This window comes from Rousettus aegyptiacus, unplaced genomic scaffold (genome assembly GCF_014176215.1).
Source record: "Rousettus aegyptiacus isolate mRouAeg1 unplaced genomic scaffold, mRouAeg1.p scaffold_m13_p_16, whole genome shotgun sequence".
NCBI classification, from domain to species: Eukaryota; Metazoa; Chordata; class Mammalia; order Chiroptera; family Pteropodidae; genus Rousettus; species Rousettus aegyptiacus.
In genome coordinates this window covers 40,233,974-40,249,670 of record NW_023416291.1, presented here as the reverse complement: position 1 = coordinate 40,249,670, position 15,697 = coordinate 40,233,974, and the positions used below count along the sequence as shown (strand labels likewise).

Sequence of the window (15,697 nt, the reverse complement as noted above, 5' to 3'; positions counted from 1 at the left end):
AATTTATCATATATGTTTATCAGTGTGATTATTTGTTTAATATCCACATCTTTCCCCTCTCAAGTGCAAGCATTGAGATCAAGGGTCACACCTAATCAGTTCAACATTACATTGTCATTGGCACCTAAGAAAGTGCCTGGCACACAGTAGGTGCTCAATAAATGTTTCTTGAGTGAATACAGCAGCGTTTGTCATCCTTGGCATTGTCGACATTTGAGGCTGTCTCATTCTCTGTGGTGTGCACTGTTCTCTGCACTGTAGGACGCATTCCTGACCTTGATCCACTAGATACCGTAACACATTTCCCCCTCCTGCAGTTTTAACGACCAAAAATGTCTCCAGAAACTTCCGAGCGTCCTCTCACCACTGGAGTAAAGGAATCAGGGAAGGACTGGCTGAGGCCTCCCAGGCTACAGCAGCCATTTCCCTTTTGGTAGCTCTTAGCACTTGGTCCATATCCTGGTAAGAGCTCTGATATTTTTCTGAGTGTCACTCCACCTAGAACCACGGAAACTCTTTGAAGACAGGGAACAGCCCCCAAACCATCTCTGCACTCCAAGAACTAGCACAGGATTTGAGACACAGAAGGCCACAGATAATTATTAAATAGATCTTAAAAACTGGCATTTATTGAGTGCTTATTGCATGCCAGTCACTGTCAATTGCTCTATATAGATGATATTTAATTCTCAGAACTATCTTAAGAAATGGTGACATTATTAGTAAACCCATTTTAATGATGAGAAACTGAAGCTAAGAGATGAGACGTGATTTAACAAAAAGCATTTTGCTTCATCACTCAATCACTGCACAGCCCCATCTGCAATTTAGAGTATCTCTCTTTATCTCTTGAGAGAGCAAGGTGTCACCCGTCTCCTTCTCCACCTCTGTTACCATAGTGATGGGTCATGGAGACCATTCCTGGAGGCTAGGAGCCAAAGAGAGAAAGCCGTTCCGGGAGAAGGAGATTCTGGGTGAAGAAAGGCAGGCGGCGAAGCTCGGTTGGAGTAGCGTTCTCCCTGTGGCGCCACCTGCTGGACCGCAGTCCTCTTCACTGAGGTCCCACTCCTGGCACACTGGAAATCCAGATAGATAAGTCAAAGTTGGTGCTCCGACTGGTCATTTCGTCAACTCATGCCTTTCCCCTTGATCCCAAACTCATCAAGCAAAACTTGAAATTATAACATCATCCTAATTACTGTTTAAACCACCTGTGAATTAAAAGGCTCTTAGGATGCTGGAGTGTTCGATTCGAAAATGGACTAGTCCTCCTTTGTCAGGGGACCTACAAAACCCACTGTGGGAAGACAGTGTGTGAAGCACTGGGTGAAGAAGACTGGGATTCAGAAAAGGCCCACATTGGAAACTTGGCCCTATAAAGTTGCATAATCTTGGATAAGTAATGCAACCATTTTGAGCTTTCGTTTCCTCTCTGTCAAATGGAGTGGATGTGAGTTTAACTGCCCTGATCCTTTGTTGTGAGGCTGTAATGAGATAATTTACATGAGGGGTAACAGGAAACATGCAGTATATTCTGTAAAGGAAGATGCTTTGGGCTCCCCAGTTTTGACTAATATTGTTTTCCAAATCCTCCCACTTCACGTTAATATGGGATGTTTTTATCACTTAATCTATAGAGAAAGACTAAAATCGACTTTAAAACAAATGATGCAAAGTTTATTATTCAACTTAAATAGGAATACACATACTTTCTTTTCTTTTAACTTTGGCTAACTCGATTAATTTATCACTTGTGCATTTTAATTGTTTTGTTGTGTACAACAGTATTCATTAAGTATTATTATAAATTGCTATTTTAAAACAAATGTATAAATTTATATTCAGAAGGAGATTCTGGGTGAAGAGAGGCAGGAAACCTGTTTTAGTTGAGATTATAGTTGACATATAACATTGTGTAAGCTTAAGGTATACATGTTGATTTGGTACATAATATATTGCAATATGATTGCCACTGTAGTGTTAGCTAACACCTCTATCATATCACATAATTATCATTTATTTTTTGTGGTGAGAACGATTAAGATCTAGTCTTTTAGCAACTTAGTTTTTAATATAGTATAGCTATAAACACTATGTTGTACATTAGACCTCCAGGACTTATTTATCTACTGGTTACAAATTTGTACCCTCAAGCGTCTCATTTCCCCCATCCTTCAGCCCCTGGTATCCGACATTGTACTGTTTCTGAGTTCCACATATAAGTGATATCATACAGTGTTTGTTTTCTCTTGAATACATGTATTTTCAACAAATTATAAATACTATGCAGTATGATCAACCTGAAATCCCTGTCATGCTCATGGAGGAGCATTAAGTCAATGTGACCATGGGTACATCTTTATTCTGGGCTCTGCACTCATTATTGTGGTTCAACAAAGAGTCCTTCCACCAGTCCATGTGCCACATCGCTGTCTAACACATCAGGCGATTTCTCATTGGGGGACTTTTCCCCTTGAACTAACTGTAGAGACTTCTCCGTCTCACTGCAGCTGCTCAAGCTTCACACTTTAAATGCAGAGGTGTCCTTGACTTTTTCTGTGAGTCTGCTTATTACCGTTTCTAACTGCTACTGCACATATCTGTGCAATGCTAAAATTATTCATCTGTGCTGTAATCTGGCTTAGTCTTTTGCAGCATTACAAAATTCATGTTGTACTTCCTTGCTGCCTTATAGACGGCGGGGCCCAATGTCCTCTCTTTCTTTTTGCAGTATGGGTTGATGGTGGTGGCAGTAATTAGACAACCCTGGTTTCTGGTGGAAGAAAAACAGATCCCAGGTTTAATGCTACCTGAGGAAGTGGCTTGCAATAGATGAGAATCATTGAATCTGATTGTCTCTGTGTAACCATCTTATACATCATTCTACCCTGAATACATCCTTGGTGCTGTTTAACTACTGTGCATGCATTTGTTGCCTGCAAGGTTCCTTTCGAACCATAAAGCATCAGACGAATATAGGTTATTAAACATTTACAGGGTGCCATTTCTAAGAGTAGCATCTGGTAACCCAATTTACCTGTTTCCAAGGAATTCCTCGCAGGTTGTCATATTTTTTCTGGGTAAAGTTTGCTGAGGAAAGTCTTCTTTATGGCGTTCTTCAGCTCCTTGTTCCGGAGACTGAAGATGATGGGGCTGAGGAAGGGGGTGAGGACCGTGTAGGTGATGCCCATCAGGGTGTCTCCTTCCAGAGACTGGGGACCTTTGGGCTTGAGGTAGATGACAGAGGCGAAGCCATAGTGAACGACCACCACGGTGAGGTGGGACGCACAGGTGGAGAAGGCCTTGTGCCGGCCCTCGGCTGAGGGGATCTTCAGGATGGTGGCCACGATGAAGGCGTAAGAGAGGAGGATGAGGAGGCAGCAGCCCAGCAAGGCCATGATGCACACGAGCCCCACACCCCTGGCTACACCTGGCACATTATTTCCACAGGCTAACTTCAACAGTGGTGGCACGTGACAAGCAAAATGGTGGACCTCATTGGGTCCACAGAAAGTGAGGTGAAAAATGGCCATCGTCACCACCAGCCCCATGACTGAGCCACCAGCCCAAGACCAGGCCACCAGGCAGGCACAGCCACGGGGGCTCATGAGCACGTTGTAGCGCAAGGGGTGGCAGATGGCCACGTAGCGGTCATAGCCCATGACAGTGAGCAGGAAGGAGTGAGTGAACCCAAACATGAAGGAGAAGAACATCTGGCTGGCACAGGCCGTGAGGGCGATGGAGCGGTGGGTGGAGAGCAGGTCGGCCAGCATGCGCGGGATGATGGCGAAGGTGTAGAGGATCTCAGAGACAGAGAGGGCACACAGGAAGAGGTACATGGGCGTGTGGAGGCTGCGCTCACCCCAGATGGTGGCCATGATGAGCAGGTTCCCCAGAAGCGTGAACAGGTACATCAGCAGGAACAAGAGGAAGAACATCAGCTGAAGGTGGGGGAAGGTGGAGAAGCCAACCAGGATGAATTCGGTCACTGCTGAGAGGTTGGCTCTCTGCATGGGGCTGTGCCTGGAGGAGGTGTGACAGGGAGAAGTCAGCTACTGGATGGAGAAGGGTCATCATCTTTCATCTAGACCTACCCAAGGGGCTTCTCCTCATAAATGACAACTAATATTAATTGAGTTTCCACTCCATCCCTCTTATGACCTAATCCTCTCATCAACCTAGTGAAATAGATGCTGTTTTTATCACTCTCATTTTGAGTGCCTTGAGCATACTCATTGAGAATATTAGGGTACAGAGAGACTAAGCAATTTGCTCAAGGTAAATCTGCTAAATGACAGAGCCAAGACTTGAACCTATGGCTGGCTATCTCCCTTTTAACCCTCTAGTTTGTCTCCAAAAATAAAATTGTTCCTTTACTGGAACTTCTGGCCATTGTTGCTCTGCCCTCCTACTCCATTCTGATAAATTTTGTTCTTCCCAAAATTGTAGATACCATAAGACGTCCCTATCCCATGACTATAACTCCTTGGACCAGCGTGCATCTCTAACTTAATAGAAATGAATCAGATTCTTCCTCTTGAGTTATCCATGCCAGAAATCAGAAGCAAGAGACTGTGTGGAAATACTGTTCTGTTTTTTTCCAGCTCCCATGAGGCACATCAGTATGTTCAGAGGCAGTGCAATGCAGCCATCAAGCAAAGTGATGTGGGAGTCAGCCAACGTGAGTTAGCATCCCTGCTCTGCCTATTGTACACACTGCAGCAAGTTTCATCACCTCTCTGCATCTCTATTTCCCCTTACCTACCTCAAAGAGCTGTTGTGAAAAATAAATGAGCTTTTCTTGGAATGTGACCTGGCACACAGTGGGTATTGATAATCAAAGTAATACACCAAGTGACCAAAAGTAAATAGTCTGTGCTCAGTAAATGACATCAATTTAATGAGGTATCAATGTTCCTTTATGAATTTAACTTTTTAAAGGGTTTCATTTTATTAGGTAATATAAAGTTATAACAGCAGTAAAGCACTAATCTTTCTATGGATTTGTCTGTTCTAGACATTTCATGTCAATGAGATCATATGACATGTGGTCATTTGTGTCTGGCTTCTCTCACTCAGCATATTTTCGAGGTTTATCATAGTGCTTCATTTCTTTTCATGGTATGGATGGCTCACATCTTGTTTATCCATTCACCAGCTGGTGAACATTTGGGTTGTTCCCATTTTTTCACTCTCGTGCTGCTGTGAACATTCACGTAGCAGTTTAAAGCACATCAGTGATTGCCAGGGGCTGGGGAGATGGAAGGATGGGGAGTGACTGCTAGTGGGTATGAGGTTTCCTTTTGGGGTGATAAGAAAGTTCTGGAATTAGACAGAGGTGGTGGTTATCAACATCATGAATGTACTTGATGCCACTAAATTGTATGCTATACAATGGCTAAAATGGCACATTTTATGTTATGTGCATTTCACCACAGTTTTAAAAATAGGCAAAAAGTAATAAATGCCCTTCAAGGTCCTTGATTCAGCCATGACAGATTGCTAATCAAATGTGAAGGGGGAACCAGCCAATCCGGTGACTGGAAGCTGAATTCCCAAACATCACTGGTTTCCAGAATTTCTTGGAATCACTTGCATTTTGCCTTCACTTCTGGGTCAGCACCTGCCCATAGTTCCCCAGGATGGTGGCTCCACTCAGTCCTGTCACTCTGGGATCTTGCAGGAGCAAGTCAAAGTCAATGACTTAGAAACAAGTGCCTCCGGAAAGAGGCTGAATGGGTGAGACCGGGGTTGCTTGGGTGGTGTTCACAGCCTCCCATGGTCTTCAATGTCTAGAACAAGGTTTCTCAACTGTAGGACTTGACATTTGGGGCCAGATTTTTCTTTACTGGGGGCAGGGAGCTTTTCTGTGCACTGTAAGGTGTTAGCAGCATCCCTGGCCTCTATCAACTAGATGCCAGGACCCTGCTCAGTGTGACAACCAAAAATGTCTCCAGACATTGCTGTGGGACAAAATTAAGAACAAAGGATCTAGAGAGTGCAGTTGTAGTTCCTTGGTATGCTCTTTCTGCCTGGATCCCGATTTCTCTCTCCTCCACCTGCGAATGCCTAGTTAGCTTTAAAATTCAGCTTAAATGTCACCTTCGTGCAGGCCTCTTAGACATTCTTTTCCCAAAACAGATGTAATCCCTCATTCCTGGGTGCTTCCAAAACAATGATTCCTGAGCAAATTTAAAAATCCTTGCTCCTAACTTTGTCATGCCCTTTGTCGTAATGTGTCCTATTGGAGAAGCAACTGTCTCTGGCACTGGATTTTGATTTCTTGATGAGAATAGCTACCCTTTATTAGATGTGTCCCATTGCGACTTGTGAACCCTTAACTGCTCCCTCCACGGAACCAAAGGACTGGGACATGACTGAAGCCTGAGCTCCAAAACCCTCTCAGAAGTGAAAGGGAGAACTGGTACTGAAACTCCTTAACTCTTGCCTGGAACCCTGGATCAGGGAGACAGATTTGAGCCTTGCCTCCTATCTCCTTGCTGACCGAACTCACAGATTAAAGCTCTTTCTTTTCTCAAAAGCTGAGGCCACTGTATTGGCTTCTATGCACGTTGGTCAGCAAGCCCTTGCTCAGCAACACTGTGGACCAGCCACCTGTGCTCATACGTTTCTTATTAAATCTTTACCACCACATTATGAAGCACTTTCTATGGTCCCCACTTTATGGATGTGCAGCTGAATCCCACAGAAGACGCATCACTTGCCTATGGGACCACGGCTCCAGATCCGAACCTACATCTGCTTGACCCCAAAGCCTGTTTTCTTAACCCCTCTGTTATACTCACCTCCTACTACCGGTGGCTGTTAATGAACATCGGAGGCCACTTCCAGGACCAGAGAGATGTTGGCCTCACAGTGCCATTCCTTTCACACACTCCTTCCTCACATCAGTCAAGATCACAAAATCCACAGCCACGAAGAAAGAAAGGGAGGGGCACTATGATAACATGAGAGCCCCCATGTCCTGGGGAGGAGGCCCAGGGCAGCACATACCACCTCTGAAATGATGGGGGTGCAGAATGCAGACAAAAGGACTGTCTGTTCATTCTGGGAAAGGCAAAACTATGGAGACGGTAAAAAGATGTGTGGTTGCTAGGGGGTCTGTGTGGGAGAGGAAGGGGTGAATAGATGGAATTTTGGGCATTTTTGAAGTTGGTAAAACTGGTCCGTATGATACTGTCATGGTGAACACATGACATTTGTCAAGATTCATGGATGTACAACGCCGAAAGTTAACCCACATGTGAACTGTGGGCTTTAGTTAATAATAATGTGTCGATATTGGTTCAGCAACTGTAAAACAGGTACCTCACAAATGCGGGATAATAATAGGGGAAACTGTGCAAGGAGAGGGAACATAAGAATTCCCTGTGCTAGATGCTCAATTTTCTGTAAACCTAAAACTGCTCTAAAATATAAAGCCTATTCATTTTTTTAAGTAAAAAAAAAAAAAAAGCCACAGAACCATGATGGGTGTGGGTTCAGGACAGCACAGAGGGGAGACTAAAACCTCCTGGTGTGGATTCACTGGGAGGACACCTAGAGGGTTCCTCTGTAAGTAACTGAGGTGAGAGAGAGAGAGAGAGAGATCACCTACAGCACAACTGGGCCAATCCCCATCCAGAGACTTGGGGTCCATTCCCATTAAGGGCAAGTCCTGCCTGCATATACCCCTAGGGCAGGGTTTCCCAGCTTCGGCATTAGGGACATGTGGGGCTGGAGCTTTCTTTATGGTGGGGGCTTTCTTGTGCATTGCAAGATATCAAAGAGTATCCCTGGCACCCACGGATGCCGGTAGCATCTCTCAATTATGATCATCAAAAATATCTTCACACATTGTCAAATGTCCCCCAGGGAGCAGAACTGCCCCTGGTTGAAAAACACAGGCTAGGTCTGCCTTGTTTCTCAAATCCTAACTTGCCTTACCTGTCTGTCTCTCGCTGTTTAGTTTTCCTCTGCGTCATCCCTCACGTCTCGGCCACCTCTTCTCTCCCTTTTCTCTCCCTGTTTTCATCCTTAACTCCTTACTATCATTCCACCTATCTGTCCCTGCCCCGGCCTAATACTTTACACATCTGAGAGGTGGCTAAAGCCACTCAGCCCTGAATCCTCTTATTTCTCTCTTTTCTCTGCCTCTCCTCAGTTCTTCTACCATTGGTTTCTGGCCAGGACGGAGAGGGGAGAGGCAAAACGTCAGACAGATGTTCTGGGTAATTTTGAGAGGCAACTCTTCTCACTGCACTTGAGTTTTCGCATTTGTCCAGTGAAACTTCCTCATGAGGTAATCACTCTGCCTTGAAGCTAGCTTCAAATTACACAATGAGTTGTATAAACAGGGGACTTCTCTGAGTTCAAGGTAGATGCTGGTTCTCCAGGTGTCTCCTGGTCCTGCGGAAAAGAGAAAAGATGACTCACACGGGGCTCAAGGCCTTCTACCTGTTTCTGCCTCACTCCGGTGGGAGGCCTTGGCTTGGTGTTTCCCACAGGTGAGGGCTGTACAGGTGAGAGCTGGAGTGCAAGGTGAGGAGTCTGCCGCCCTAAACACGCCAGGCTGGCAGAGGGGTTACTTGACCTGGACCTTCATTATTTATTCCACCTCTGTTCCCAGCCCGATGCCTTCTCTTGCTATGGTCCTAATACCTCTGCTTCTGCTACTAGCATGGTGGGACCCCTGGGGACCCTGCGGGGGGGGGTGAGGGGGGGCAACCTCAGGGAGACAGTCATCACTTTCCCTCCCTCCCTGACTGCTAGGGGTAAGTCAATTACCTGAGCTTCTCAGGGCCTTGAGCAGAGTCCAATACTCTGCAAATTGGGATTTGGGGCCCCGGCTGCTGGTGTTGGCAAGAGAATAGCCCTGCCATTGCCCACTGGGGCTGAGGAGGCTGCCTGGCATGTACCTCTACCTCATCCTTCCCCATCCAGGTCCCTGACCTGATTTAATGTCTTTTTAAAGATTTTGAAAATCAAACAACACGCAAGTATTTATTTCTTCTTATTGAGTAATTGAAACGCCACAAACAAGGCTAAAAGTTATGCAATGGCCAGCCACACAATCAAGATGATGAATATGGTGGGCTTCTTTACAGACCATTGTCTGCATGTGGTATGTGAACAAACACAAACTCATTTTGTGGGGGTTTGTTGTGCTTTTGGGAGGGGTGTTTTATTTTTGAGGTAACATAAAATTAACCACTTTAAAGTGAATGATTCAGTGGCATTTAGTACATTCACTGTGCTGTGCAACCACCACCTCTATCTAGTTCCAGAACATTTCGTCACCCCAAAAGGAGATCCTGTTCCATTAGCATTTGTCCTCCCCCTGGCCTTTGGCAACCACACATCTGCTTTCTGTTTCTATGAATTTGCCTGTTCTGGAAATTTCATACAGATGGAATTACACAATATATGGCCTTTGCGCTCTGGCTTTCTTTGCTCAGCATGTTTTTGAGATTTCCCCATCTTGTAGCGTGTATCAGTGCTTCATTTCTTATCATGCTTGAGCAATATCCCTTTGCACAGACAGACCATGTTTTGTTTATCCGGTCATCCCCTGATGGACATTTGGGTTATTTCTGTCTATTGGCTATTGTAAATAGTGCTGCTATAATATTTGTGTACAAAAAAATTGTTTCGATTTTTCCAATTCTTTGGGGGGTACATAACTAGGAGTGGAATTGCTGGGTCATAAGGTAATTCTGTGTTTAATTTTTGATGTACCACCGCAGTTTTCCATACTATGTGTTTTAACACAGATATGATTGTCCTCTAAGTACTCCTCTATGGCTTTTTCACTCAACATCTTGGAATGATATCTATATTAGTTTTTTATAGATCAAGGTTTCTCAACCTGGGCAGTGTTGACATTTGGGGTTAGATCATCCTCGTGGTGGAGGAGGGCATCCTGTCCATGGCAGGATGGTTAACAGCATCCCTGGTGTCCACCCCCTAGATGACGGTAGCCTCCTTACCCTAACCATGACAAAAATATCTCCAGATATTGCCAAGTGTCCCCTCAGAGGCAAATCACCTGTAGGTGAGAACCACTGTTGTAGAGCTACCTCACTTATATAAAATTTAATATTCAATTTTATGAATATATGCAGAGTCAATTTAACTAAGAGACCTTGATTGCTTCCAATTTTTCATTGTTATTAGGAGTAATGTGATACATATCATTGTATGTCTTTTATTACACACAGGCACTATCTGATTCAAATACAAATTAAGTAATGAGATAATCAGACCTTAGGAAATATAATTTTTAAATTTAAGAAGAATTGCCAAATCAAGCTTTAAAAAGGCTGTGCTAATTCTCACTCCCAGCTTCTGTGTGTCGGAGGATATATTTCCCACACCTTCACTAATGCTCGATAAAGTGAAACTTTAGTTTGCCATAATGGTTGCCAAGTAGTCTCACATTGTCACTTTAATTTATATTTCCCTAATTTCAACCTGTAGGGTTGAAAGTCTCCATTGTTTATAAACCATGTGAGTTTTCTCTTTGTGATATGTCTAATCAAAGCCTTTCCTCATTTTCCTGTTAGATTGTCTTGTTCTTATTGATTTTCAAGTATTTGAAAAAATTTTTAAAGAGATTCTAGATACTAATTTTGCCTACAAATCTTTTCTCTTTCTTCTATTTCTTATGCCTTAATACAGTTCCTGTCAGAAACATTCTTTTTGGTTTCTTTGAGTGCTTTTATAATATAGATTTAGGGGTGAAAAACTACAACTTGTCAGTTTGCTGCCTGTTTTTATAAATAAAGTTTTATTGAAACACAGCTATTCCTATTTATTGTTTTTGTGCTACAATGGCAGAGTCGAGTAGTGACAGAGACGTGTGGCTTATAATATCAAAATATTTCCATCTGGACATTTATAGAAAAAGTTTGCCAAGTTCTCAAACTTCAGTCTACCAAAAAATATTGTGCAAACTTTTCAGGTTGAGTTTTAGCTTTTTAAAAAGAAATTATTTGTTTAAAAGCAGTTTTAGTTCACAGCAAAATTAATGTTGTATCCATGGGCCAAGAAAAACCACCATGAAAAGCTTTCAGTTTTAGTTAATATTTGACAAAGGAGCCAAGGGAATTCAGTGGGGAAAGGATGGTCTCTTCAACAAATGGTGCTGGGAAAACTGGATAAACACACACAGAACAATGAAATTAACCTCTATCTTACACTACTCACAAAAAATAACTGGAAATGGATCAAAGACTTAAACATAAGACCTAATACAATAAAACTCCTAGAAGAAAATATAGGTAAGAAGCTCCTTGACATTGGTCTGGGCAATGATTTTTGGATGGCACCAAAAGCATAGACGACAAGACAAAAAATCGATCAGTTAGGCTACATCAAACTTAAAGACTTCTGCACAGCAAAAGAAAAAATTAATGAAATGAAAAGACAACTAACTGAGTGGGAGAAAATTTGCAAATCATATATCAGATAAGGGGTTAATTTCTAAAATATATAAAGAACTCAGACAACTTAATAACAACAAAAAGGACGATTTGATTAAAAATGGGCGGAACTAAATAGAAATTTTTCCAAAGAGGACATAAAAATGGACAAAATGTTCATGAAAAAGTTCTCAACATCACTAATCAGGGACATGCAAACCAAAACCACAGTGAGATATCACCTCACACCTGTTAGAATGACTATTATCAATAAGACAGGTGTTGGTGAGATGTGGAGCAAAGAGAACCTTCATACACTGTTGGTGGGAATGTAAATTTGTATAGCCGCTACAGAAAACAGTATGGGAGTTCCTCAAAAAAGTAAAGATTGATCTACCAGAGTTCTGGTCAAGATGGTCGAGTAGGTAAACACAGTGTGGCCTCCTCTCACAACCACATCCAAATTACAACTAACCTACTGAACAGCCATCAGTGAAAATCACCTGAATTCTAACTAAACAGAAGTCCTATAACTAAGGATATACAGAAGAAGCCACATCAAGACTGGCTGGAGAGGCAAAGATGAGGAATAGGCTGGACCCACAGTCATGTGTGGTGGTTAAAAATTGGTAGGGATATCTCAGGTGTGGAGGTCCCTCTTGGAGGAGCCAGCCCCACATTAGGCTCCCCAGCATAGGATTCCAGTGCTGAGAAAAGAAGTTCCCACAACATCTGGCTGTGAAAACCAGCAGAATTTGTGGCTTAGTGAGATAGGGGGCTGCTGTAGTACCAGGTATTTCTCTTAAAGGGCCCTCACATGGACTCATTCACTGATAGACTCCCTCAATCTGAGCTCCAGCACTGGGGCAGCAGCTTGAAAGTCATCAGGGACATACAGGGAGGAACTGAATTGTCTGGCTTTAGGGCAAGGGCTGGAGAGACAGCTTTTTCCCAGATAAAAGTGCTGGCAGAAGCCATTGTTCCTTTGTTGAGCCCTCCCTCCTCCTGGTGTGTAGTCGGCTGCCATATCTGAGTCTCTATCAACCTGGCTAACACTGTTCGCTCTGCCCTGATGATTCTCTGAGACCCCGCTCCACCCACTTGCCGTCTCCAGCAGCTTTTCCATACAAATAGCCTGTCTTGGCTCATGCTGTGGACTTCCCTAAAATCTCTCAAAGGTTCAAAAACCCTACACAAGTGGCATCTGGCCTTGGCATGTCCCTCTCCAAGCCCAGCACAAGTGACTTTTGGCCTCGGTTCACAGCTCAGCCTCTCCAGGCAACTCCAAGCCCAGCATAGGTGGAAAACATCTGCAGATTGCTTTGTGGCCCCTCCCAGGAGTCCCCAGGGCCAGGACACCTGGTGGCCACTTCAGACCAAGCCAGAGCACTACCCAGCTGCCTCCACAAACAACATACCCAAAGGGCAGATTCAGCAGGCACCGGAGTTCTGCTAAAGTGAATCCTGCTCAATAGGGTCAGACCCTGCACAACAGCTTTTCCACTGTAGTAACAGCCAGTTCTCACGATCAATCAGCCTGAAGGTCAACTCCTCCCACTGATGTGCAAACAGCAACCAAGGCTCAGCTACAACAGGAAGGCACATACAACCCACACAAAGGACACACACAGCCGGAGCACCTGGCTCGAGTAATCAGGGAGACTATGCCACTTGGCCCCATAGGACACCTACTACATAAGGCCACTCTACTAAGACCAGGAGACATAACAGCTCTACCTAATATATAGAAACAAACACAGGGAGGCAGCCAAAATAGGGAGACAAAGAAACAGGTCACAAATGAAAGGACGAACCCAGCTCCAGACAAAGAACTAAACAAAATGGAGACAAGCACTCTATCAGATGCAGATCAAAACTCTGGTTATAAGGGTGCTTAATGATCTCAGTGAGAACTTCAAAAAAGAAATAGAAAACATAAAAAAGAAACAGTCAGAAGTGAAGGATGCAAAAACCGAAATAAAAAAATATATTAGAAGGAACCAACAGTAGATTAGATGAAGCAGAGATCAAATCGGCAACTCAGAAAAGAAGGTATCAGAAAATACCTGATCAGAACACAAAAAGAAAAAAGAATCCAAAAATATGAGGATAGTTTAAGGGGCTATCTTGGACAACATCAAACATACTAAATTTACATCATAGGAGTTCCAGAAGGAGAAAAGAGAGAGTAAGAAATTGAAAAGCTATTTTAAGAAATAATGACAGAAAATTTCCCTAACCCAGAGAAGAAAATAGACATACAAGTCCAGGAAGCACAGAGAATCCCAAACAAGATGAACCCAAAGAGGCCCGCACCAGGGCTCATCATAATTAAGATGCCAAAAGTTAAAGACAAAGAGAGAATCTTAAAAGCAGTAAGAGAAAAGCAGTTAGTTACCTACAAGGGAGCATCCATAAGACTGTCAATTGATTTATCAACAGAAACTTTGCAAGCCAGAAGAGATTCAAAGTGATGAAAAGCAAGGACCTGCAACCAAGATTACTCTTTCCAGCAAAGCTTTTATTTAGAATTGATGGACAGATAAAGAGCTTCCCAGACAAGAAAAAGCTAAAGGAGTTCATCACCACTAAACTAGTATTACAAGAAATGTTAAAGGAATTTCTTTAAGAAGAAGAAAAGTAAAAAATATGAATAATAAAATGATAGTAACTTCATATTAGGAATAAATTATTTAAATGTAAATTGATTAAATGCTTCAATCAAAAGACATAGGGTGGCTGAATGGGTAAGAAAACAAAACTCTTACATATGCTGCCTAGAAAATGCTCACTTTAGATCAAAAGACACAGACTAAAAGTAAAGAGATGAAAAAGATATTTCATGGAAGCTGAAATGGAAAAGAAAAGCTGGTGGTAGCAATACTAATACCAGACAAAATAGAGACAAAGAAGGACCTAGAAACCCCACTTATGAACATTTATCCAAAGAAGCCTGAAGACCTATTTCAAAGGGACTTGTGCATCCATATGTTCATTGCAACATTATTTACAATAGCCAAGATATAGAGGCAACTTGGGTGTCCATTAGTGGATGAATGGATAAAGAAGAGGTGGTAAATATATTCAATGGAATATTACTTAGTCGTAAAAAAAGGAATGAAATTTTCCACCTGCACCAACATGGACCTAGAGGGTATTATGGTAAGTGGAGAAGTCGGAGAAAGATAAATGTTATACGATTTCACTTATATGTGGAATCTAGAGAATGGAATAAACAAACAAACAACAGAAACAAGCTCATAGATATAGGAAGCATATTAATGGTTGCCAGATTGGGGGTGGGGGATGGGTGAAGGAGGGAGGGGGATGTAGAGTATAGCACGGGGAACATAGTCAGTAGTATTGTAAGACCTATGTATGGTGTCAGATGGGTACTAGATTTATCCAGGTGATCACTTCAAAAGTTATATAAATGTCTAATCTCTGTGTTGTACACCTGAAACTAATATAATACTGTGTATAAAATGTAATTAAAAAATAGAATATAAAAATTTTTTAAAGTGTCAAGGAGAAAAATATATATATATTTACCATATGATCTAAATATACACTCCTATGTTTATTGCAGCATCATTCACAAGAGCCAAGATAGGAAAACAACCTAAATTCTCATCAACGGATGAATGGATAAAGAAGATATGATATATGTGTACAACGGAATAGTATTCAGCCATGAGAAAGGAGGACTTCCTGCTACTTGCAACATGATAGACCTTGAGCGCATTATGCTAAGTGAGATAAATGAGACAGAGAAAGACAAGTATTGTATGATATCACTTATATGCGAAATCTAAAAATTCAAACTCATAAAAAAAAACAGAATAGTGGTTATCAGGGGATGGTGGTTGGGGAATAAGATTGATGTTAAGGATATAAACTTACAATAAGTAGTAAATAAGCCATAGATATCTAACATGCAATATTATAAATATAGATAATAACATTGTACTATAGTCATCAAACTTGCTAAAAGACTAAAGTTTAATTATCCTGATAATTACGTAAGGTGAACAGAGGTGCTAAATATCACTACAATGGTAATCGTAATCACAATACATAAATATATCAGATTAACACACTGTATACCTTAAATTTACACAATGATATATGTTAAGTATACTCAGTTTAAAAATAAAATACTTACATGAATAATAAAAAATTTGTTTCTACCTTTAAAAAAGAAAAAGGAAAAAGAAAAACTGCCCTGAGTTCTAGCGTGGGGAAACATTAGTTTATTTCAAAAGGAACTGGAT

At 42.1% G+C, this 15,697-nt stretch overlaps 1 protein-coding gene across 2 annotated transcripts; it reads right to left on the bottom strand.

Annotated features, from left to right (window-relative positions):
• Window positions 1-3,065: 3,065 nt before the first annotated feature.
• LOC107517217 (olfactory receptor 10H1) lies at window positions 3,066-4,893 on the bottom strand. 2 transcript variants are annotated; one of them, XM_016157678.2, is made up of 2 exons: window positions 4,860-4,893; window positions 3,066-3,988 (listed from the first exon to the last, which is right to left on the bottom strand). In XM_016157678.2, the coding sequence occupies exons 1-2, from the start codon at window positions 4,891-4,893 to the stop codon at window positions 3,066-3,068; spliced, it is 957 nt and encodes a 318-aa protein (XP_016013164.2). The 2 variants fall into 2 exon arrangements, with proteins under 2 accessions (XP_016013164.2, XP_016013165.2); XM_016157679.2 differs by lacking the exon at window positions 4,860-4,893 and having other exon boundaries at window positions 3,066-4,013.
• Between the last annotated feature and the right edge of the window lie 10,804 nt (window positions 4,894-15,697).